General features: G+C 58.0%; 4 protein-coding genes and 1 long non-coding RNA gene across 6 annotated transcripts; 2 read left to right on the forward strand and 3 right to left on the reverse strand.

Annotated features, from left to right (window-relative positions):
- Nucleotides 1-102: 102 nt before the first annotated feature.
- DNTTIP1 (deoxynucleotidyltransferase terminal interacting protein 1) lies at nucleotides 103-4,934 on the reverse strand. 2 transcript variants are annotated; one of them, XM_059863042.1, is made up of 13 exons: nucleotides 4,764-4,934; nucleotides 4,266-4,336; nucleotides 4,012-4,108; nucleotides 3,777-3,875; nucleotides 3,212-3,280; nucleotides 2,875-2,931; nucleotides 2,572-2,633; nucleotides 2,078-2,123; nucleotides 1,554-1,612; nucleotides 1,312-1,372; nucleotides 933-1,004; nucleotides 650-705; nucleotides 103-270 (listed from the first exon to the last, which is right to left on the reverse strand). In XM_059863042.1, the coding sequence occupies exons 1-13, from the start codon at nucleotides 4,917-4,919 to the stop codon at nucleotides 132-134; spliced, it is 1,044 nt and encodes a 347-aa protein (XP_059719025.1). In that variant the 5' UTR covers nucleotides 4,920-4,934; the 3' UTR covers nucleotides 103-131. The 2 variants fall into 2 exon arrangements, with proteins under 2 accessions (XP_059719025.1, XP_059719027.1); XM_059863044.1 differs by lacking the exon at nucleotides 4,764-4,934 and adding an exon at nucleotides 4,420-4,572.
- A 3,050-nt stretch (nucleotides 4,935-7,984) lies between these two features.
- Nucleotides 7,985-9,490, forward strand: LOC132336001 (uncharacterized protein DDB_G0290685-like). Its single transcript, XM_059863045.1, has 2 exons — nucleotides 7,985-8,144; nucleotides 8,642-9,490. Exons 1-2 carry the CDS (start codon nucleotides 8,075-8,077, stop codon nucleotides 9,373-9,375), a joined length of 804 nt encoding a protein of 267 aa, XP_059719028.1. The 5' UTR covers nucleotides 7,985-8,074; the 3' UTR covers nucleotides 9,376-9,490.
- Nucleotides 9,491-13,036: 3,546 nt separating this feature from the next.
- Nucleotides 13,037-13,763, reverse strand: LOC132335848 (uncharacterized). The gene is made up of 2 exons (XR_009488747.1): nucleotides 13,572-13,763; nucleotides 13,037-13,264 (listed from the first exon to the last, which is right to left on the reverse strand). It is a non-coding gene; the product is annotated as an uncharacterized LOC132335848 (long non-coding RNA).
- A 2,527-nt stretch (nucleotides 13,764-16,290) lies between these two features.
- SPINT4 (serine peptidase inhibitor, Kunitz type 4) lies at nucleotides 16,291-17,773 on the forward strand. Its single transcript, XM_059862476.1, has 3 exons — nucleotides 16,291-16,504; nucleotides 16,706-16,879; nucleotides 17,226-17,773. The coding sequence occupies exons 1-3, from the start codon at nucleotides 16,399-16,401 to the stop codon at nucleotides 17,399-17,401; spliced, it is 456 nt and encodes a 151-aa protein (XP_059718459.1). The 5' UTR covers nucleotides 16,291-16,398; the 3' UTR covers nucleotides 17,402-17,773.
- A 1,631-nt stretch (nucleotides 17,774-19,404) lies between these two features.
- On the reverse strand, nucleotides 19,405-22,080 carry LOC132335980 (keratin-associated protein 4-6-like). Its single transcript, XM_059863014.1, has 8 exons — nucleotides 21,969-22,080; nucleotides 21,582-21,725; nucleotides 21,195-21,335; nucleotides 20,536-20,679; nucleotides 20,283-20,426; nucleotides 19,940-20,089; nucleotides 19,702-19,848; nucleotides 19,405-19,619 (listed from the first exon to the last, which is right to left on the reverse strand). The coding sequence occupies exons 1-8, from the start codon at nucleotides 22,078-22,080 to the stop codon at nucleotides 19,405-19,407; spliced, it is 1,197 nt and encodes a 398-aa protein (XP_059718997.1).
- Nucleotides 22,081-22,121: the final 41 nt, after the last annotated feature.

Below are 22,121 nucleotides of genomic sequence, written 5' to 3' on the forward strand. Positions count from 1 at the left end.
GTACCGCGCTGTGATTGGTCGCTGCCCCGAGGGGGCGGAACCGCGCGTCCCGCAGGCCCCTACACGGGCAGAGCCCGGTGCCCGGCCCAGGAGGCGGCGAGGTGCGAACGAAGCGGCTTTATTGGGGGACATCAAGGTTCAGGGGGGTCCTCGGGGGGCGGCACCTCCCCCCCGCGGCGAAGCGTCTCCATGTGCTTCTGCATCTTCTCAGTCATCCAGGCTGGTGGGATGAAAGGCTTCAGCTCTTCCAGCCGCAGATCAACAGAGTCCCTGGGGAGGAAGGAGGGGGAGATGGAGGGACTCCAGCACCCACTGCTAACCCCAAACCCACCATGTCCCCTGGCACAGATCAGTACCAAGCCCAGACCCACTAAACCTGCCATGGATCTCAATCAGCACTGAGCCCAAACCTATCACGGACCCCCAACCAACACCAAGTCCAAACCTTAGTCACCCAACATAGCCCCATGGGCACCAAACCCCAACCATAACCAAGCCCTCCATCATGCAGAGAGTCCCTCCAGCACAGGACACCCCTGCAATGCAGCAGTGAGGAGGGACATGGTGGGGCCCCACAGGAAGTAGCCCCAGGCCCAGCAGCACTTTCAGAGTTTCTGCTTTGGTCCTCTGCTTTGGTTTCTGCTTTTACCTGTAATCCTCACTGGCGGCCAAATCCCGAATGTCCTCTTCGATGAGGAGGTAGGCCTGTGGCACAAGGTGGGGGACACCTCAGGGTGCCTGGGAGGGGCAGCCAGGGCAAGGCCACGCCCCCCCAGCCACCACTGTCCCCGTGGGAGCCAGCTGTGCCTCCTGGCCTTGCCCCAGTGCTGTGGGCAGGGGACAGACCTTGGCAGTGCAGTGTCCCCACCCCTGCCTATCCTCCTGCCAGCGCCGCCTGCCCTGCGGCGGGCCCTGCACCCGGCCGTACTCACCATCTTGCCCCCAATGGCCCTCATGTGCTGCTGCTCTGTCAGCCAGTGCTTATCCTGCGGGTCGGCCGCGTACTGCAATAAAGCAGCAAGGACTGAGCTGAGAATGGGTGACAGACCCTAAAAGCCCCCTCCTGCAGGACGCTGCCCCCCGCTCTGCTCTGCCCCCCGCTCCGCCTGCCCTGCTCCAGCCTCAGCCCTGGCTCTGGCAATCCCGCTGCCTTGGCAGGCACAGGACACCATTGGCTCATGTTGTGTGCGAGCCAAACCTTGGGAACGTGCTCGAAGACAACAAACAAGGGCATGGGGGAGGAGGTAAACAAAGGAGCTGAAGTACACACTCCTAATTCCCATGGGAAACCATCTGGCTGTGGCACCTGACCTTAAAGAGGTGGGGATGCTTGATGTAGAGTCGCCCTCTTGTTCCTCCCATCCCGAGAGCTCTGCAATAGGAACACGAGGGGTGTTAGGGTTGTGGGGAGGACAGCTGTGGTGGCACAGGGACACCCCTCTCCTCCCCAAGCCCTTCCTACTGCTTTTGAGGCACAGAAGCGAAGTGACGGGAGGAGTGTCACGGGCTCCTGCCTGGGGACACCACCCTCCATCAACAGGGCCGTTCCTTACTTGTTTGCTCGAGATCCCAGCACAAAGGTTGTGGTTTCAGTCAGTCGGGATGGATCCCACTACAGAGCAATTGGAAAAGGGGCAACATTAGAAATTAAGTTGCTGCTGGCCATGCTCCACAAGCCTCGGCTCTCTGACAGGGAACCTTGGAGCTACCTCCAGACTGGGAGGGAGGGAGCTGGCCAATGACCTCCAGCCTTCCACAGAGGAGGGATGTTACATTCCATCTGGGCTGATCTAAGCAGTTTCCCTCGTGGGAAACACTTGTGGGATTCTCCTGGCTACTCCCAGTCTCCTCAGGGCTCCCCCAGCGGCACCACACCGCAGGGCTACAGGCTACGGTGCCTGGGGAGACCAGCAAAGGCCTCCGGGCACTTCGCTTCCTCTTCTTGCTCCAGCCCTGCCCAGGGCCCCATCAGGGCAGAGCACAGCCCCACTGTCCTGTGCTCCTGCAGCTGCAGGGCTCTGCCAACGGGAGCAAAGGGGAGGAGAGAGGGAGCCCAGCAGTGTCGGACAGCTAATACCTTTGGTCCATCCCTTTTCACAGGCTCAGAGACTTTGAGCTTCCACCTGAGGGGAAAGAAAACATAGTAAGAATGAGTCCTAGTAGAATCAGCTTAGTCACCACCAGCAGCAGGGACTGAGCCCAAGCCCTTCCAGATCCATCATTTTTCACACCCTCCATTCCCCCACGGCGCCCAGCTTCGGACCCTCAGCTTTGCTGCACATTCCCCTCTCCCAGTTGCCCAGATCCCACCATTCCCCGTGTCTCACCATTCACTCTGGATGGTCCATCTGGACCTTTTCACCCCTTTGGCCCTGTTTAAAATCCCTCCTTTTAAGGTCTTTGCCTCCTGAGGGGAACACCTCAACCTAAACCTGCTTCTGCCCACACCCAGAAGAACTCCCATCACCCCTCTGCAGGAGAGGAGTCTGTGGGGCTTCTGTGCTCCCCACAGGCAGCCTCATTCCCCCTGCCCTCCCAAAACAGGGGCTCTGGCTCAGGGTTGGTACTCACGCTGCCATGCCTGAGACTCCACGGTCATTTGACAGGCTCTGTCCTGGAGGCCGCCCCTTCCTCTGCATGGAAAAAACCCTTCTGTGACCCAGCTGTGCTGCCTGAGGGAACCCTCTCAGCAACCCTCCCTCTCCCAGGGAAGCTGCTTCACTGGCAAAAACACTGCCTGGCACCAGAGTGAGAACCTACAATGCCTCAAAAAAGCTGCCTGTGCACCTCCCTGCACTCACACTGTGGAGATGGCCAGGAATGAGGGCCAGGCTTCCCAAAACATAAAATCTCTTGTGGGGAAAACCACCCTACCTTTTTTGGAATGGGGCTCCCTCGGCGGCTCAACTCCTCATCCATCTGTCGGGCACGCTGGAAGAGGAAGGGCAGTGGGATAAGCAGGGCTCTTCTCCCTACCTGGCCAGGTGAACACTGACCCCAGCCCACCTGTGAGAGCAGCACTGAACTGCAGCAAGCAGCACCCACACCTGGGATTCTCCTTGCCCTGCATTCCCTTTAAGCCAAACATCCCCCACTCTGCCTCTGCACTACTGCACTGGCAGCCAAGAAGAGCCAGAGAACAAAGTGATCCCAACTCTTCTCCCAGCTCTCACAGGTCATTTAAACCTCTGTGTACAATCACAACAATTACCTTTGGCACTGCCTGCTCATGGGGCAACCTGGGAACCACCTTTTTGCCATCGGAGAACAACAGTTTGGCCTGCAGGAAGACAAAGAAGGTTCCATGGATTCTGGGCTCAGAGAGGGCCCCATAAGCAATCCCCACCTCTACATATCTGCCTAAAAGCCCTGCAACAGCTTTGCTTTTGGAGTGCTACCAGGCCCTGCTTCCACAGACAGCCAGATGCAAAAGCACAATCTGAGCATATTAAATTCTGGAGAACTGGCAGATAAGCAAGCCGTGAAAGGAATAATCCTGCCCTACCCTGCCAGGGCCCTCTGACAGGTGCTGGGAGCCAGTTTCTGTGGGACTCCAGCAGAATGCCATGTTCCTACAGCAGCACTGAGAAGAAGCAGCATGAGCTGCCCAGCCCTGACTGCTCCCTTCTTCCCAGTGAGAATGAATCCCAACACAGCAGTCACACAACGCCCGTGGATGTCCCCTCACAGTGACAGCAAAGCTGTTAAGAGGGACGCTTTCTAGGCAGGCTGCTTTGCTTGGCTGGGCACTCAAGAAACACCTCACCAGCACCTACCTGCTCCAGGCAGCTCCTACAGGTCTCCTGGATGAGCTGCTCTGGGTCCACCTCCTCCCCAACGTTATCACGCACATTGATGGCTGCTGTCTGGAAAAACTGGAGAGGAAAAGGCAGGAGAGGGTGACAGCCTGTGCAGTGTCAGCTTGGCTCACAGCCAGGCGTGATGGCCTTGGTGGCAGCCGAGCTGTCCCCACGCACCTTCAGGCTGCTGCCCACCTGTCCCAGCGCTCACCTTCATGTACTTGTTGAAGATGCCCTGGATCTCCTCGTTGATGCTGGGCTGCAGCACGGCGCGCAGCAGGTCCATGGACACGCTCGGGTCCGTGAAGCTGCGGGCGGAGGGCTCAGGAGGGCGGCGCGGAACCCCCCTGCCTAGCCCGGTCTAACGCGATCCTCCCTGCGCCCGGTGCCCATCCCCGTCCCGCGGTCCCACCCTTCCCCTCCATCCCCCACGTGCCCCGGCCGTCCGTCCCGGCCCCGCCGTACCTGGTGGTCATCTGGGAGCGCCGCCCGCGCCGCTGCACCTGCCGGTGCTTGATCATGATGTTCCAGGGGCTCTGCGGGACACACGCATCAGCCGCGGCTCCGCCGCCCTCCGCCCGCCGCCCCCCAAACCGGCCCGGCCCGGCCCCCTCCTCACCGTGCTGACCAGCTGCTCCTCGGCATCGCCCGGGCCCTCCTCGCCCGGCGGCCCCGGCTGCTGCTCCGCATCGCGGGCGGCGCCCATGGCCGCGCTGCCGGCTGCGCTGCCGGTGACCGGATGCGCGGGGATCCCGCGCCTGCATCATCGGGCCCCGACGGATGTGACGCGGTACCGGGGCAACGGGAGCGGGAGGGCCTGGGCGGCAGCCGGAGTGTGCTCGGGGGGCTCACGGCGTGGTGGTGCCGCCGGGGCGCTGGGCACAGTCCCCGGTGTCCCCGCCGCCCCCCGGGGCTGAGCAGTGCGGAGGGCGAGGCAGGGCATCCCGCGTCCCTTAGACTCACCCTGTCCCACCCAGGGCAGGAGCTGTCCCAGCGGGTGGAGCTGGACACACGCGGCCCCTGGCCCTGAGAGCCGAATACCTGCAGCCGGAGTGTGAATGGCAGTCTTTCCATGATCTCTGTGTTTCCTCGTATAATTTCCTCTTTCTGGGTTCTCATTGTTTCTCTGAGCAAACACCCCAACGCATTTCCTCATCTTGTCTAATGTGTGCAGAATAGTCAAAACAACTTTTCTGTCATTTTCCAGATCATGTCACCCCATGTTGTGGTCAAAGAGAAGCTTTTCTGTTGAATCAGCTGGAGAAAAATTTGCATTGATAAACCATTTACTATTTTGCTGGTAACATTCTTCCTCATTCCAAGATGATTCAGTGGGAGAAACCAAGCACAGGGGATTTGCCGGAGCTCAGGGTGGGTCTCGCTGTGCAGAGCAGGGGTGTGCTCCAGCAGCCATCTCCAAGTGCTGTCCCTGTCCTCTGTGCCAGTGGGGCAGCCCTGAGCACTGCTGCGGGGGAAAGTGACATCTCCTTCCCACCAGCGTTGCCAGATGCTCAGTCTTGCTTCATTTGTCTTCAAGGGATGAATATATGTGGCACTTGGAGCCATGATCTAATTAACAGGGTGGTGATCAAAGGTTGGATTCGATGATCTCAGAGGTCTTTTCCAACCTAAACCATTCTGTTTTTCTGTGAGCAGTGCCTGGGATCTGTGTTGGTACCTCCAGAGGATGTTGTGCTGGTGTTTCTCAGCACCCGTCTCTGCAGCCTGTGGCTGTGTCCCCTCAGTGTGACTCTCCTGCTGTAGCTGTTGGCTCTGCAGTGACCACACTGGGCTCCCATGGAAGCCTGGAAGAAGACTTAAATGCTGGATCAAATCCCAATGACGGAGTCACTGTTTTTGCAGGGAGAGGGATATCTTTTCAAGAATGTGTCAGAACAATATCTCTCAGGGATCACCTAAATCTAACTGATGTGGTGCCTTATGTGGGTCTCCTCCAGGCTCTGGTTTTTAAGGGTAATTTTTCTGTGGATCTCTGCGGTAGGTGCATGTCTGCCAGACATGAACACTGGATTCACAGCTGAGGTCACCCATGTTCCTGTTTGATTCTCAGGGAGACTTTGGACAAGTCCCTCTGACCCTCAATATCCTCAGGTGCTTATTTCATCAGAGCAATTTGCTTGTCAGACATTCTCCTCCATTAGCTCCCTAAATGTTATCCAGGATTATGGTCTGCTAAAATAGAAATGTGCCACAATTATGATGTTGTTCCCAAAAGGAGGCACCACCAGGCAAGCACGGGGACAGTGGCAGCACTGAGCTCTCTGTCACGGCACTCCTGAGGTCACAAGGAGCCCTGCCATCCCTCAGGTTGTTCCAGATGGTTTTCCAGGTGCGTGGAAGGGAGCTGGTGCTGCTGACACTGGCTGGCCAGCAGTGCCTGCCCCGGGGTGCCCGGCTGGGGGGTGATTAGCAGCCACAGGAACCCACGATAAGCACCGGGCCGGCGGGTTCCGCCAGACGGCTGCCAGGTGTGGAGCACCACGTCTCCATGGGCATGGGTGGTTCGGGGAGGAATTGCATCCACCCTGAGTCACAGCAGGAGGAGAAGGATCATCCTGTACTTAAAGCATTTTTCTTGCCACGAGCCCTCTTCCCACACAGATTTGTGGAGGTTTGTGCAGAGCTGTGCTCTTTCCCTTGCACTGGCCCTGCATTGTCTTGATGTGATGTTGGTGGAAAGCTCTTTGAGCATGACTTTGCTTCCTGCCTTCCTGTCAAGTGCCAGCTTAGAGTTGTAGTAATAACATCAATCTCAAACCAGTTAATTTCACTCACCTCACAGTTGCAAACTTAAACTTTGTCTATTATCCAGAAGCTCCAACCCACTTGTGCTTGGTGCTGATGTGTCCTGGGCAGACCAGTCCTTAAGTTCTCCTATCCTATTGATTGCACATTGGTTTGTGTGTAATTCAGAAAGAAATAATTAAATAGAGATGGAAAAAAATGGAAAATTAGATTCCAACTCGCACTTCTGGGACATTGGAGAATAACTTGGTTTAAATGGGTTAGCACTCACAGAATTGGATCTTAGTTAAGCTTAATCTGCTGTCTCAAACATATTAAATGTGTCTTCACCCTGAGATCACATGCAGAAGAAAGGGGAGGCAGTGTGGCAGTGCATCTAATTTTCATTTACTCTGACTGTGGGTCTCTGGTGAAGGCCAGCAGTGTGGCTGGCAGTTTATAGACAGGCTCCTGTGCTCTCCTCAGCTTGGGTGAGCTCTTGTGCTTGAAGACCCCTGTTCCTCCAGAGAGGTCTATTTTAGTGCAGCACTGTTTCATTGGAGCAGATGTTTGTTGAACAGAAACTGATTTGGTATTTGTGCATGCAGTGACTGGGCACTCCTGTTGCAAATTCATGTGGTTATTGGATGCTTGTGTGTAAATTAATAGGGCTCTCATGCATGGACACTGAATCCTGCAATTCATGTTCAGGAGTTCCCAAAAGCTGTGATGGAGTCTGGTTGGTCTGGGGGAAAGACACCCTGAGCTCTCACTTTGCCCAGACTGTGCTGAGCTGTGTGGGCTGTCCTGCGATAAGGGGGGTCCTGGGGAGGCCACAAAGCAGGAGTACCATGGGTCTGGGGGACAGCACTAACTTGCTCAGGAGACTTTGAGCTCGTTTGTGTGCCTAAACCTGGCAACTGACAGTAGGAACTCTGCAAGAGCTGAAGCACTCTGCTTGGGAATGGGATGTTTCAGAGACAGGTGCTCAAATGAAGCCTTGAATATTTGACCTACAAAAATCTGCAAAGAACCTCCACGTGTGAAACAGGAGCCTTGAATGAAGGGCATTTTGCATGTGGAAGGAGGGAGCTCCTGGTGCTGCTGCCAGGTGCTCTTGCCCTGATCCTGTTCCATGCGGGATGGCAGGGCCAGGACAGGCTCCTGCCTGCAGCAGAGCCCAGCACTGGGGCAGAGCCTGGTGCTGGGGTCACTGCTGTTGGTAAAGGTCATCGTGGGGGTTCCTGTTGAGAGCAGCAGTGCAGAATCTGCCTCTGTGCAGTCCTGGTTCCTCCTTCTGTCCTTCAGTCCTTGTGCTGTCCTCCTTGGAGTGCAGCCAAGTCTGGATCCTGCTCCTGCCTTGGCTGCGGGTGGAGCTGGAGTGGCTCTTCGGTAAACAGAATTAGAGGCAAATGTGGGAGGTTCCTGAAGTCACCTGTGGCCTGCCTCCTCCCATTCCTGGACCCGGGCTGCCTGTGAGGCCCTTTAAATTGCTGGTTAACACAGCCCTGGACACAGACTTCATCAGCATGGCACCAAGCATCCTCCTGCTGGGGCTCCTCACCCTGTGGGCACAGCTGCAGGCAGCACCCATTGCAGGCAAGTACGGGTGGGTGGGAGGAATATTTAAGAATGTTTTTTCCTTATTTTCATAGAATCACAGGTGTTTGGCAGGTGCTGGCAGGTGCCAGGTTGCTGCCTTGTGAGGGCAAGGGAAGGCACGGGGGGAGTGGGGTGGGATGAGCCTGGGCCGTGTGGGGCTCACTGCAGTGCCACAGTGAACTGTGGCACAGTGCCACCTCTCCCTGACTCCCCAGGCATGTGGGGCTGCTGGCCCCAGGGCAGAGGTGCCCAGGAGAGACCCTCAGGCACCAGCCCCACCATGACACTGCCGTGAGCTGGGAGGCACCAGCATGGTGAATTGCCTCAGCCTTGAGGGCAGCAGGGGTCAGGCAGAGCCCTGAAAATCCACCAGGAAAAGCTGCAGAGGAGAAGACAGCACAGCATCCTGGTTAACGAGGCTGCTGGGTGGGAGCATGGATGGAAGGACAGCATGCTGGGGCTGATGTTGCTTGCTGCTTTTTGCTCTCCTGCAGAGTTCCATGGAGTAGCTCCAGCTGGGTGGCCACCACCAAGGCAGCTAGGAAGCACCCTGAGCCTTGAGCCTGGGAGAGAGCCCAGCACGGTGCCTGACAATGACAAACACACATCCAATAGCAATGAAATGGGTGACTCCAGTAGCCATGAAACTGGTGAGTCCAATAGCAGTGAAACTGGTGATGATGGCAATAAAAATCAGCTTTGTGATTGCAATGATCATGATCATGGTGACAACAACAGTGATAATGCAGATGATGATGGTGATGATGGTGTCAACAGTGACAATTCCAAAGGCAATGAAGATGGTGATGATGGTGATAAAAATGACCTTTTTGATGGCAAGGACAATGACAATGGTAATGGTGACAATGACAGTGGTGATGGTGATGATGGTGTCAATGGTGACAATTCCAATAGCAATGAAGATGGTGATGATGATGTTAAAAATGACCTTTCTGATGGCAAGGACAATGACAGTGATGATGGTGATGATGACAGTGATGATGACAGTGTTGATGGTGATGATCTCATCAATGATGAAAATTCCAATAGCAATGAAGATGGTGATGATGGCATCAGTGATGAAAATTCCAATAGCAATGAAGATGGTGATGATGACATCAACAGTGACAGTTCCAATAGCAGTGAAGATGGTGACTCCAATGACATTGAATATGATCACTCCAATAACAATGAAAATTATGCTGATTATGGGGGGTGGAGATTTTAGATTGTAAGGGTGTAATTGCCCTGGGATTTTTAGAGGTTTTTGGGTTCCTCTTTTGTGGCATCCAGATCAGATTTCATGCTTGATCTGTGCCAATAAATATATCTAGTGAACATGAGAGCTTAGTGTCAAAAATTTCTTTAACGGCTTGGCAACTCAAGTGGGGCACTTGTTCACTTACCTGTTTTCTTCCAAGCACCAGATATCCAAATTTGCAGCAGTGGATGGTTTCACCCAGGAGCTCTGGAGTAAGGAAGGACTGAAGGAAATCTCTAAAGGAGGTTCAAGTCCTGTCTTCTACAAGTTTGAGTTTCGTGGGTTTTGGGAAAGATGAGCTATGTACCTGGCACAAAGAAGGGGAAGCCCTTAGCTGAGGCACTACAGAACAGGGAGAAGGTAGTTGGCACTACTAAATGATCTCTAAAACTCACAGTGATATTATGCCAGGAGGAATGGCCATACACTGCTTGACATGCTGGGACAAAACCTGCAGAATTGTGGCCCACACAGGGGGTTTCAAAGAGTCGGTTTTGATTTGCCTTCAACATAGATTACAGGATTGGTACACAGGGCAGATTGATATGTATGGGATAACTGAGCTTGGGAAAAGGAGCATCTCAGGAGTGGGGTTGGTACATGATATCCTGAGGTAAATTCCAGCCCAGACCCAGCTCCTCCCTATGTGCACACTGAAAAAGATTTTTAACTGTCTATTCCTGTTGCTTTCCTTTCAATGCTCACTGCTACTTCACCTGCAACTGCCCCAATCCAATCTGGACAAATTATGTGTGTACTGTTATCAATGGGCAGCCAGCAATTGTTTTAATTTATATCTATTGACCCTGTATTACAGGAAATTTAGTGTTGTGGGCTACTAACATGCCAAGGCTGAGGGAAGATGCAGGGCAATGTGCTCAATGATTTTCTTTCAAATTTGTGCTCCACGTGATGAAAACTGGCAGGATTGGAAAGCTGTGGAAGAAAAGCTAAAGGTGGCCAACGACTGTATAAAAGATGAAAAGAGCAAAGGAGTTTTTGTAAGATATTAGACACTTGCACAGAAGCTGCCTGTTAGGACAGGAAAAACTATAGCAGAGAGAAACAAGATCTGAGAGAGAAATAGAAGGTTGGAAAGAAGCTGTATTTTTGTCTTTGAAAATTGAGAAGCTGAATAAACAGGAAGAAAAGCTACAGGAAGAAAAGGAAAAAAAGTAAAAGTCAGAAGAAAAGATTGAAGTTATATTTATGTGGACTCTCTGTCCTCCAACATTGTATAAATTAGAAAACTAACTTTTATCCCCTTAAGAATGAGATTGGAAGCATTTGGGGTAGCCCTGACCATAGTGAACCTGGAGAAGATTGTTCTTTGTTTCCTTCAAATCCCCCTGAATATGAAACCAGACTCATTAGAGAAACAGAAGAAACCAATGGACCTTAGGATAGAGTGGGAAATTATACTCCAAACCAGCCCCATTTGATTTGATTTAGATGAGTGATCTGCAAGAGCAGTATGGCTGTAAGCCAGGCCAGACTGAAATCTGGCAATTGAAATCCTATTAAGGCAGACATAATAAAGGTCCAGACATTCTGATGCTATTGGACAAAAATTAATTCAATTTTTAACAGACACGGGAGCACGAGATTCAATTTTAACAGCATGTTGTTGGGTGTTCAGCCTGGTCAGCAAAGAGTTAAAGTTCTTGGAGTAAACAGAACAAGTGCCAAAAGCCAAACCACCCAGGTTAATTCACAGCCCCTGGGCAAGAACACAGGTTGGCATGAAGTGTATGTCAGCCACTTGCTTTTCACGTAGAGATCATAGTGAAGCATTTGGGTTTTGGTGTTCTGAAAGGCCAAACCTGGTGTCTGCTGTCCTGCAGGGTATGATCCTGCAGCTCAAATGCCAGCCCTAACCCCGAATTCAGGAGGCTGCAGTGTGTGCTCTGTGCAGCACCTGCACTCCCTGATTCATCAATCACTAATGTACCCCAATACTCAGCTTCTGCTGAAGCACAAAATGGGATTTCTGCAGCCACACACCCGTGGATGGCAGCACTGGATATGAAAGATGTGTCCTGTGTAGCCCCTTTATTAGAGGAGAAGACAGCTATTGGCATTTCCTTGAGAAGGGACAATATATCTTTAAAAAAACCCCACTGGAGTGTAAACATTTGCTGATTGCTTATAGTAATTCCCCTGGCAAGAAACCAAATTAAGGGAAAGAAACCCCAGAATGTGAGGGAAGACTGTGACTAGGGAAAAGCTAGAGGTTGTAGCAAAGCTGGAGGCTGGTGGGAAGCTGGAGACTGGTGGGAAGCTGGAGGCTGGTGGGAAGCTGGAGGCTGGTGGGAAGCTGGCATCTGGGGAGAGGTCTGTGCTGGGAGAGAAGCCAGAGATGCCTGAGGAGAGAAAGAATCCTGGATCTGACAGAGAGGCAGATGATGGCAGTGATGATGATGACAACAATGATGATGATTGTGGTGATCATGACTGCTGAAAATGTTCTATTATTTGAAAGTAGCCAAGTGCTTGTTTGATATCAGGAGCTGGATCTGTTAGGTGCAAGTTGAACTTTACCTGAACCATAGTGGGTGTGTTGTGTTGGTAAAAGACAGAGAGCAGTGAAACCCAGGGCTGAACATTACTACTAGAATAGACAAAGCTGTAGCTTAAATTTTACTTAAAAATGAATAGCTGGAGTGGACAGCCCATGGATCATGGTGTATGAACTGTAACAACCATATTGTAACATGGACCACAGATCTGAGTGAAACCCCCACCAAAACTGAGCTCAGAGGGTGTGAAAATGACCCTGTGGCAGCCACTTGGTAACAAAAGAGTGATGCAATGAAGAGTGAGAAGACCCCAGAGCTTAACGAGACTCTTGATCTGGACTGTCAGGTGAGGGATGGGGAGTTTACACTCTAAGGGTATAATTGCCCAGAGATTTCCTTGTTTGGGGTCCTCCTTTTGAGGCTGCAGCTCAAGCTACCAGATTTCATGATTGATCTGTAGCAATAAATCTATCTGATGGAGATGAGAGCCTGGTGTCAAAACTTTCTTTAACACCCATGATGATGGTAAAGTGATGGTGCTGGTGACAGTGGTTACACTTGTTGACTGATGCCAGAAGGTATACAAGGAACATGTGAGGTGAGGAGAGCCCACGGTGTGTGGGTGCAGTGTGTGGGTGTTCCTCTGCCTCACTCTACCAGGGCTGGTCCTGGCCAGTGGTGTTTTGAGCAGGACCTTCTCTTTCCTAATAAACCCCACAGTGGCCACTGACTAGGTGTGACAAACTGTCCTTGGTCAGTGCCTGGCACGGCCAGGTCATTGTGGCTGCCCCAGCCCTGTCCCTGCACAGGGACCCTCTGGAGCTGCTCCTGCCCAGGGTGGGCTCAGCAGGGCCCTCTACACAGCAAAATGCTTCTGTTCCCTCTGGGAGACCCCCAGAGACAGCCCCAGGCACGCTCCCACCCAGGACCCACAGAGCATCTCTGGACCAGAGGAAGCCTCCCCATAGGGTCTGTGGCCCCAGCTCCCTGAGGCTCCCCAGGCATCCTCCAAAAGCTTGAGCAGGGACCCCATCCCTCCCACAGGGACTGAAGGTCTCTCAGAAGCTGGTGGGGGCTCACCAGGAGACAGATGCAGCAGGAGCCAGGCCTTGTTCATCAGACTGGGTTTACTGGGGGATGGGGGGCACAGAGACCCCTATGGTAAGCACAGAGCTGAGGGTGCTGAGGTGGATTGGGAGGCTGGGTGATTTATCCAGCAGCTGATGGAGCCCTCCATGGCTGGCTGTCCAGCTGTCCCGCTGTTGTCTGGCTGTCTGGTGTGGGTTGGCTGAACAGACTGGGTTCTTGGTCCAGGTCCAGGTGGGGCTAGGTGAATTCTGGGAAAGACAGGAATCAGTGTTCAGGCCCTCACTCTGGGCATGACTGGGCACATCTGGCAGCCCCACAGCGGGACCCTGAGGGTGAGGACTCCAGAGAGCCCAGACAGCTCTCCCAGAGAGCTGTGAGGGGTGTGGTGGTCATTTCTGCAGCATGCAAAGATGTAGGGGAGACAGCACAGCTGGGATGCTGCACTCCCAGCCATGGTCACAGTGGTCTCTGTGCCCATGGCTGCACATCCTTCTGCAGCACTGTTCCACTGGCTCCTGCGTCCACCTGTGCCCACCCGTGCCCACCCACACTCACCTGGGGACACCAGCCGGGCCCAGAGGCAGCAGAGCCCCAGGAGCAGGAGCAGGGACAGCAGCCTCATGGTGTGGATGGGTGGCGTGGGGGCTGCCTCCCTGGGCACAGGCAGGGGTTTAAATCCTCCTGGGGCACAAGGTTGGTGCCCATGACCTGGCCCATGCCCCAGCACCTGACACGCTCCATCCGAGCGTGAACCCTCCCGTCCCCTCCCTCGCTCCCTCCCTCCCGCGGGCAGCTGGGCTGGACGAGCCTCAGGGGAGGCAGGAAGGTGCTGCTGCTTGGTGCTGGGCTCTGTGCAGCCCCAAGAGAGCCGTGCTGTGCCACAGGGCATGAGCAGCCAGTGCCACTCCCGGCTGCAGGAGACTGGAAGGGGGCAGGCAGCAGCAAAGGGCCGGGGGACCCTGCTTGGGGCCGGCCTGGTGAAACAGTGCAGGAGGCTCCCGGGCCGGGCGCTGTGGAGCAGCCCGTGGTGCCCTGGCAGCTCTCCGGGCATTGTTCTGCCTCTGGGAACAATCGCTGGTTCCCGAGGGACGTCCTGTGACCGGACACGGTCCACAGCCCCACGCTGCCACCAGCCCCTCAGCCCTGTATCTCCTGGCCAGCCGCTGCCCAGCTGGCCCAACACCTGGGGACAGGAAAGCTCCAGGGGCACCGGGTCCTGCTGCTGGGGACAGGGGGATGGGGCTCTGCATGGGCACCAGGACTGCAGGGCTGCAGCAGCGGGTCCGGGTGCTCAGATTCCCGTCGCACAAGCTGCCTCTGCCCCTTCCATGGCCACACTGGACACTGCAAGGTGTCGCAAGGACGGCACCGGAGCTGTCGGGGCTTTCCCTGACAGCGCCTTCCGGGAGTGCCCATCCCTGGGAGAGGCAGGAAGGTTCACTCTGCACGTGTATGAGTGTGTGTGCACACGTGGGAGCCAGGTGTGGATCCGTGTGTGTGCAGTCCAGGCTCCGTGTGCTCCTGCTCAGCCCCTCGGCTCCGCTCCTGGCCCGGCCAGCAACATCATCCCAGTGGCACAGGCTGCCTCTGTCCCTGTCCCTGCTGGGTGCCGCATTCCTGGGAGGTGCCGCATTCCTGGGTGTTCCCTGGGTACCCCGTCACTGCTTTCCCACAGAGGAGGTCTGGCTGGTGGCTCTGCCCTCCCGGCTGCACCCATTGCTTACCCTGTGGGTCCCTGGTGAGAGGGCAAGACAAAAGGGGTACGGCACAGGTCCTTCTCTGGAAGTGGTTTTCTGTCATGTGAAACCTCAACATCTACCTGGGAGCAGCCCCCCTCATCTCTGGCACCGTCCCTGCATCCACCGTGGTGTGGATCCATCCATCCAGCCTGGCCATGATGTTACTGCTGGGGACCCTAACAGGCGGGGGGACATGGACAGGCGGGGCTGCTCCGGAAGACCCAATCCGTTCGTCCAGTGATCACCCGGCCGCTGCGATTCCCCGGGGAAACAGCAGGAAAAATTCAGTGGATTTTGGCGCTGTGGCCACCGAGGGTGGTCGCTAAGTTGCTGCACAAGGGTACCTTTCCCACTGCCCACCCTGACTCTGCACCCCCGACCTCCTCCGGCACGTCCCTCCGGACGTGCTCCCAACCCTGCTCAGGATCGGCCACGTCACCGTATCCCGAGCCGGGGACACTGCCACGACCTCATCCTGGGGCTTCGCAGCACAGGCAGGAAAAGCTGCGGTGGGGCGTGGGCGGGGGGCGCGGGCGGGGGGTGGCACCGCCCTCCCAACCCCACCCCGACTCCGACTTTCCTGGCCCCTCCCCATGGAGCTTTCCTCGCCCTCCGCTTCCCCCTTGGGACAATAATTACGGCAGTAATTAGGATAACAATTATTCTTGCTGAATGGGAACATCTTAATGTGTTTCTCCCTCCTTTGGCAGGTTTCACCCCACGCCCACCCACGGGTACCGGCGGGCGCCTCCCAGCTCAGCGCCCGGGGCCCCTCGCCTGGAAGCTGAGCCGGCTGCGAGCCGTGTCCCAGCCCCGGGGGCCACCAAGGCACGATGCAGCCCCTGGACCCCCACCCTGCGGCCAGGAGCAGGGGTCTGCCGGAGGGCACAGGGCACGGCTCCTCGCCGCTGTTCCGCGGGAGGGGGCGGGCGAAGGGGACGGCCCCAAACCGAGAGAGGGTGATGAAGGAGGTGACAAAGGGACAGGATGGGGATGGATGGGAGCATCAGCGGGACGTGCCTTCCACAGCCACAATGGTAGGCAGCGAGGTGGTACCCACAGGCTCAGCCCTGTGCGTGGGCCCGTCCTGCCCGGGATGCTCTCTGTCAGACGGGAGGGAGCATGGGAGAAAGCCATGAAGGGATTCGCCTCTGCCACAGCCTCTTCCCAGGACATGCACCACAGGGAGCACAGGGAGAGTGGTGCTGCAGCATGTTGGGCCCCAGCCCTTCCCTGGCTGATGGCTGTGCCAGAGCTGGCAGCTTTCCATGCCCTGGCATGGCACTGTCATCATCCCTGTCAATGGAGAGGCCAGTGCCAACCTTCCCCAAGACAAGCTTGTCCCCAGGAGGTTGCAGCAGCCGCTGGTGCTGTCCCCAGCCCAGGCTGGTTGTGCTGCTGCCACCCAGCTGGGCTCCCTGAGGGCTGTGCCGGGACAGCTGTCCTGTCCTACCGGTCCCCCCAGCTCGAGGGCTGTGGCCAGGATGCCACCAGGGAGACCAGGCCCTGCCCGGGTGTGGCTCGTTACCTGCATGGCAGGAATTAGCTTGGTTTAGGCACCAGCCCTGCTCCCTCCGCCCCTCCTGCATGCCTTAAATCCCAGCCCACCACACCCGGGGCCAGACCCGGCCATCCAGGGCACCATGGAGCTGCCACCTGGCTGTCTTCTCCTCCTTGCTGCCCTGCTCCCCCTAGCCAGGCGGTCCAGCATGGCCCCACACACAACGGGACGAGAGGAGCTGGGGATGGGTGAGTGTGGCTGGGTCATGGCCTGGGAATGGGGTACTCTGGGTGCCACTGCTGCCCAGTGCTTCCCACTGCCCCATCTGCTGCCAGGTGCTTACAAGTGTGGGACTGTGGGAGCCTGGGGTCTGACTCCAGGGCACTGGGGGGTTGCTGTGGCTCCTGCTGTGTGCCTCTCAGCAGCCTCCTGGCCACTGTGTCCTGCAGCAAAGCCTGGGTACTGCTACCATATCGCAGAGGTGGAGGACCTGCTGGACAAGGACTGTGGCTCCTGCCACATGGGTGCCTCCTGTTCACGCTGCACCAGCGATGCTGACTGCCACGGAGTCACCAAGTGCTGTCCCAGCAAGTGTGGCTACACATGCCAGGAGCCAGTGCTGGGTGAGGACTCATTGGGGGCTCTGGAGTGGCAGCATGGCACTCACAGGGGTGGGTGACAGGAGGGGTGTTGGCTGACATGGGGTAGCAAACTGGGAAGGGAGGTCCCTGGGGTGTTCCTGAGCTCTTGATGGGTCTTGCAGATACTGGGGGGTCACCACACTGTGCTATGGGGAAGCTACTGGTGTGTGGGGCTGGGGGCAGGGGTGTGCAGAGCTGTGTGCGGGCACCAAGGGTATGGCAGTAAAAGGGAGCCAGAACTGTGCAGGGCTGTGTGAGGGTGTGAGAGTGCTGAGCGTGGTCATGGTCCCCCTGCCCTGGCTCAGCCTGTCCCCTTTGGGTCGTGCAGACTTCTGCTACCTGCCCTCAGCCTGTGGGAACTGCAAGGCTCTCTTCCGCCGCTTCTTCTTCAATGCCTCCAGCCAGCAGTGTGAGGAGTTCATCTATGGCGGCTGCGGCGGCAACAGGAACAACTTTGAGACCAAGGGCGAGTGCTTCCAGGCCTGTTCCCACGTCAGCAACTAGCAGTGTGCTGAGGGCCATGGGCCACAGAGGGCAGCTGCTCCTGGCCCCTCTCCTGATGTCCCAGCTCTCAGTTCCAGGTGCCTGGCAGTGCTGGCCCAGGAAGTGGTGGCTTCTGCACGGCTCCTGCCTGGGGGAAGCTGCTGCTGGAGGCCATATCCGTGACCCTACAGGGAGACCATGGGGCTGGTGGCCATGAGGGCTGTGGGCCTGGGTGGCCATTCTGGGGGCTGTGGCTTGCCTGGGAGCCTTGCTCGCCTAAGGACAGGGACATGTGCCCATGCCAGCATGGATGACCCCTCCTAGGCCTGGTGCCTGAGCTGAGGAGCCTGTCCCTCCCCTTGGACTGTGACAATACAAGGACAGGTTCCTGGATGAGCACGTCTGGGTCTGGTCCTTCCTGCCTGTGCTGGCAGGAGCAGACAGTGCCCGTTCCTCTGGGCACTCCTCCCTCATGGGGACGGGGCAGTGGGTGCCTCCAGCAGCATGGCATGGCAGGGCTCACCCAGCCACCACCCTGCAGCACCCATTGCCATGGATGGGCTCCCAGCCCAGCCCTGCCTTGGAGCTGCTGACATGACCTGACTGAGAGCTGGAGCCACTGAATGGAGGAGGAACAGCTCCTGCCTCGATGGATGCCTGGGGTGGTGCCTGTCCCCACCCTGCCCTGACCTGGGTCTGTGTCTGCATTTCTTCACTGGTCCTGTGGCACCAACTCTGGCTGAACCTCCTGGCCCTGGAGGCCTCAGGTGATTTCAAGGCCACTCCAGAACCACATGAGGCAGATGGGGCCAATCAAGCACACACTTTATTGCTGGAGATGGTGGGGAGGGGACAGGCCAGCTGGGGCTCATGACTGTCCCATGTCTCCTAACTTCCTGCTGCAGAGGAGCTGCTCTTCCATCACACAGCATCTGAAAAGGAGGATGTGCTTTTAGGGAGCAAAGAGACTGCAGGAGTGAGGGACCAGTGGCCATGATTGCAGCCATGCTGGCCAGCTCCATGAGAGCTCCATCCCACTCCGCATCACTTCAGATCCCCTCACCCTGCAAATGCATCTGCTGGGAACAGGGAAATGGGGCAGTAGTGGGAATGGCCTCACAGTGATGCTGACCTGGCAGCATGCTGAGGGCTGTGCCCTTCATACAGGTCAGCTGGCACCCTGCATGACCTGGTGTTAGCCCTGGGGGTCTGTGGTGGCCAGAGGCCTCCTTACCACCAGGCACCCATGTGCAGACATGGCCACAGCCATTGCTGCAGCACTTGTGGCCCCAGGGACATTCCTCATCCAGGCTGCATAGGTCCAGGCAGGTCCCACCTCCCCCAGGCATGGGGCACGCTCCAGCTCTGCCTGCAGGGCAGAGCACCCTGCCATGGATCACCTGGCTGAGACACCCCACGTCTCCTGGGGCAGCACTGGGTCTGCTGTGCCTCACCTCCAGGAGTGTCCAGGCAGACACGGCCGCAGGAGGTGCGGGTGCACCTCTGTCCCCAGCGACATTGTGAGTCGGCCTCACACTCCTCCGAGCAGCGCTCAGCACTGGGCTGGGGCACAGCCACAGTGTCCTGTTCTGTGGGCAGGGGAGCATGGCCACATGGTGACTAAGCTGAGGCTGTGTGTGCTCATCACTCGCACAGAAAGAGGGGGAGGCATGGAAAGAAGGATGGGGGCAGATCAGATCTGTGGAGGGTGTGAGACCCCCACAGGTACAGCTGCCTTGGAGGAGCCAGCTCAGGGTTCCAGTGTGGTCATGGTGAGAGCTTCTCATTGGGGAGGAAGGGCCAGGATGCCCCGGGGTGGGTGCCAAGGGGATCCAGGCTCTGTCCCTGCTGGGCTGGGCAGTGTGAGGGGCTGACCTTGCAGAGAGGCTGGTGTGCAGACGCGGCCACAGCCGTTACTGCAGCACTTGTGGCCCCAGGGACATTGCTCGTCGAAGTCACACAGGTCCAAGCACGTGCCCCCCTCCCTGGGGATGGGGCACACTCCCACTCTGCCTGCAAGGTAATCACACAGCTGGGGCACATCTGGCCCGGGCCACCTCACCATGGGGCACTCCAGGGCAGCCACACATGTCTCCCAGAGGGCCTGGCTGGTTCTCACCTCCAGGGATGTCCATGCAGACGTGGCCACAGCCGATGCTGGTGCACCGTTGCCCCCAGGGACACTGTGAGTCAGCCTGGCACTCCTCCACACACCGGCCATCAGCTTTGTCCCCGCTGTCTGCAGGGGCACCACCTTGCTGTCACCTGGCTGCCCTGGAGGGGCTGGGGCCAGCTCCCCCCGAACAGGCTGTGCCTTCTACCTCTGGGCACGGCCACGCACTCCCGGCCGCAGCCGGTGTCACAGCACTTCTCCTCTCGCCGGCAGACACTGTCATCCAGGCACTGGCTCCTGCGCCAGCGCCGCAGGTCCCAGCACGGCCCTGCCCGGGGGCACTCCCCGGGGTGCTCTGCCAGAGGAGGGGACTCGGGTGAGGGCGGGGGTCCCAGCCCCGCTGTCACATCGCTTCCCTGTGCTGGTGGCCGGGCTGCCACGCTCACCTTGGGCAGGGCGGGTGCAGCGCATGGCGCAGCCGGAGAAGCAGCACTTCTCCTGTCGGGAGCAGTCCCTGTCGTGGGTGCAGGAGTCCATCTCCGTGCATGGCTCCGAGGCGTGTTGTGGCCTCACCTTTGGGCACTCACCGGGTTTTTCTGAGAGGGGCAGGAAGAGACAGGAGGAGGGGGACCACCCTGTATTGCAGGCACCTCCATTTGTGCAGCCTCGGGGTGCCCTGGCCCCGGGGATCTGAGTGCCTGCCACGTGGCAGCACTGTCCCACATCCTGCCTCCAGGAGCTTCGACAGCAATCCCGGTGGAATCACTGTTCTAGCGACCGTCTCCTCACCTGGTTCGGGGGCTGAGCACACGGAGCCACATCTGCTGCTGCTGCAGCATTTCTCAGCCCCCGGGCACTGCCAGTCCTTGGTACAGGTGGTGCCACACGGGGCCAGCGGAGCCTCCTCAGCCAGCGGGCAGATGCCTGGTTTCTCTGCGGGCAGGAGGCAGCGGGGCTGGGAGTGCAAGCAGCAACAGCGGGCGTTCCCCACCCACTGTCACAGTCCCTGGAGCTGGGGGACACCCCTGCCCGTAACTGGCACCTCGGGATGGGGGCAGGCAGACGGAGTCGCAGCCACGGAGGCAGCACTTCTCCTCGCGGGGACACTCGCCATCGTGCCGGCACCAGGCTCTGCAGTCGTAACTGGGGAACAGCCCGGCACGGACCGGGCAGAATCCGTCCCTCCCTGCAGGCATAGAGTGGGGTGGCTGCAGTGCCACAGGTTGGAGACAGCCGTGGGGACCAGGGCAGGTGGGGCTGTCGAGCCTTTGGGGCGGCTCCCAGCCCCCTCACCTTGGCTGTTTGCCCCACAGTGCCTGGTGCACAGCTGGTGACAGCACACGTGGAACGGGGGACAGTCCTCGTCCTTGAGACATCCCCACTGGTGCTGCAGTGGCCTTTGAGTCACTGGGGCAGGGCTGGTGTCCTCTGCACCGTGGAGCAGGATGAGAGCATGATGGTGGCCTCACCAGAGGTTGGTTGCACTGCCCCCTTCCCTCCCCACTCCAGTGCCCACCTGGGGGCTGTGCAGTGTGTCCCTACCCGGCAGAACCCAACCTGGCAAGCATGGGGTGAGGGGTCCCGTTTGTGCCACAGCTCTGTGCCATGGTGGCTGCAGCCCCACGGCGTCATTCCCGGTCTCTGAGCCGTGTCCCCGCCCTCGCTGCCCGTCCTGTCCCATGCTGTCCCGTCCTGCCTCACCGGCCGGCACTCCCGGCAGGCACTGGTGGCCGCAGCTGCTGTTGCAGCATTTCTGCGCGTCGGGGCAGTCGCCGTCGCCTCGGCACCGCTCCCGGAACGGTCCCGGCTGCACCGTGGGGCCCTCGCTGGGCTTGGGCTGGGCTGACAGGGCAGAAGGGGTGTGACGACTCAGCATCCCCCACTGGCCGCCCTGCCTGCCCCGTGGGTCCCTGGTTCCCGCCTGGGCCACGTCCCGGCGTTGGATTTTCCCGGCAGCTGTCAGGAGCTGCCGGGGGCAGGGAAAGCGCCGTGTGCTGCCCCAGGGGCCAGGGCGTCAGGGAGACAGCTACGGCACACAGAGTCCCTGGGGTGAGCCAGGGCTCCCAGCCGGCCCCGCCGGGTCCTTACCCTGCGCCGGCTCCAGACAGGCAGAGCCGCAGCCCAGCGGGCAGCACTTCTGCGCTCCCAGGCAGTCCTTGTCCTCCAGGCAGGGGAAGGAGCAGGGGGCAATGAGCCCCTCGGGGGCTGCTGCCGGGCAGGCACCGGGCTTCTCTGCAGCGCCGAGGGGACAAGAGGTGAGGCTGCACTGCAGTGTCCTAGGGCAGCACCAGGAAACCTGGCCCTGTCAGACCCCTGTGCCTCGCCCTGGCTGCACCCCTTCCTGTGTCCCATCCCATCCACACACCCCAGCGGCGCTCGGGAGGCTGTTAGCAGCGCACTGGGAATGGGACAGGGAGAAGGGTGCCAGCTGCCCCAGGACAGAGGTGTGTCAGCGGCTGTAGCGCGGTGCCGTACCTTCTGCCGGGGGGATGCAGCGGAGCCGGCATTCCCAGAGGCAGCACTTGAGCCCAGCGGGGCAGCTGGAGTCATTGGCGCAGAGCGGGGACTCCAGGCGCAAGCAGCGCATGAAGTCCCGTGGACACCGCCCCGGTTTCTGGGAGTCCCCTG

Source organism: Haemorhous mexicanus, chromosome 18, assembly GCF_027477595.1.
Source record: "Haemorhous mexicanus isolate bHaeMex1 chromosome 18, bHaeMex1.pri, whole genome shotgun sequence".
Lineage (NCBI taxonomy): Eukaryota > Metazoa > Chordata > Aves > Passeriformes > Fringillidae > Haemorhous > Haemorhous mexicanus.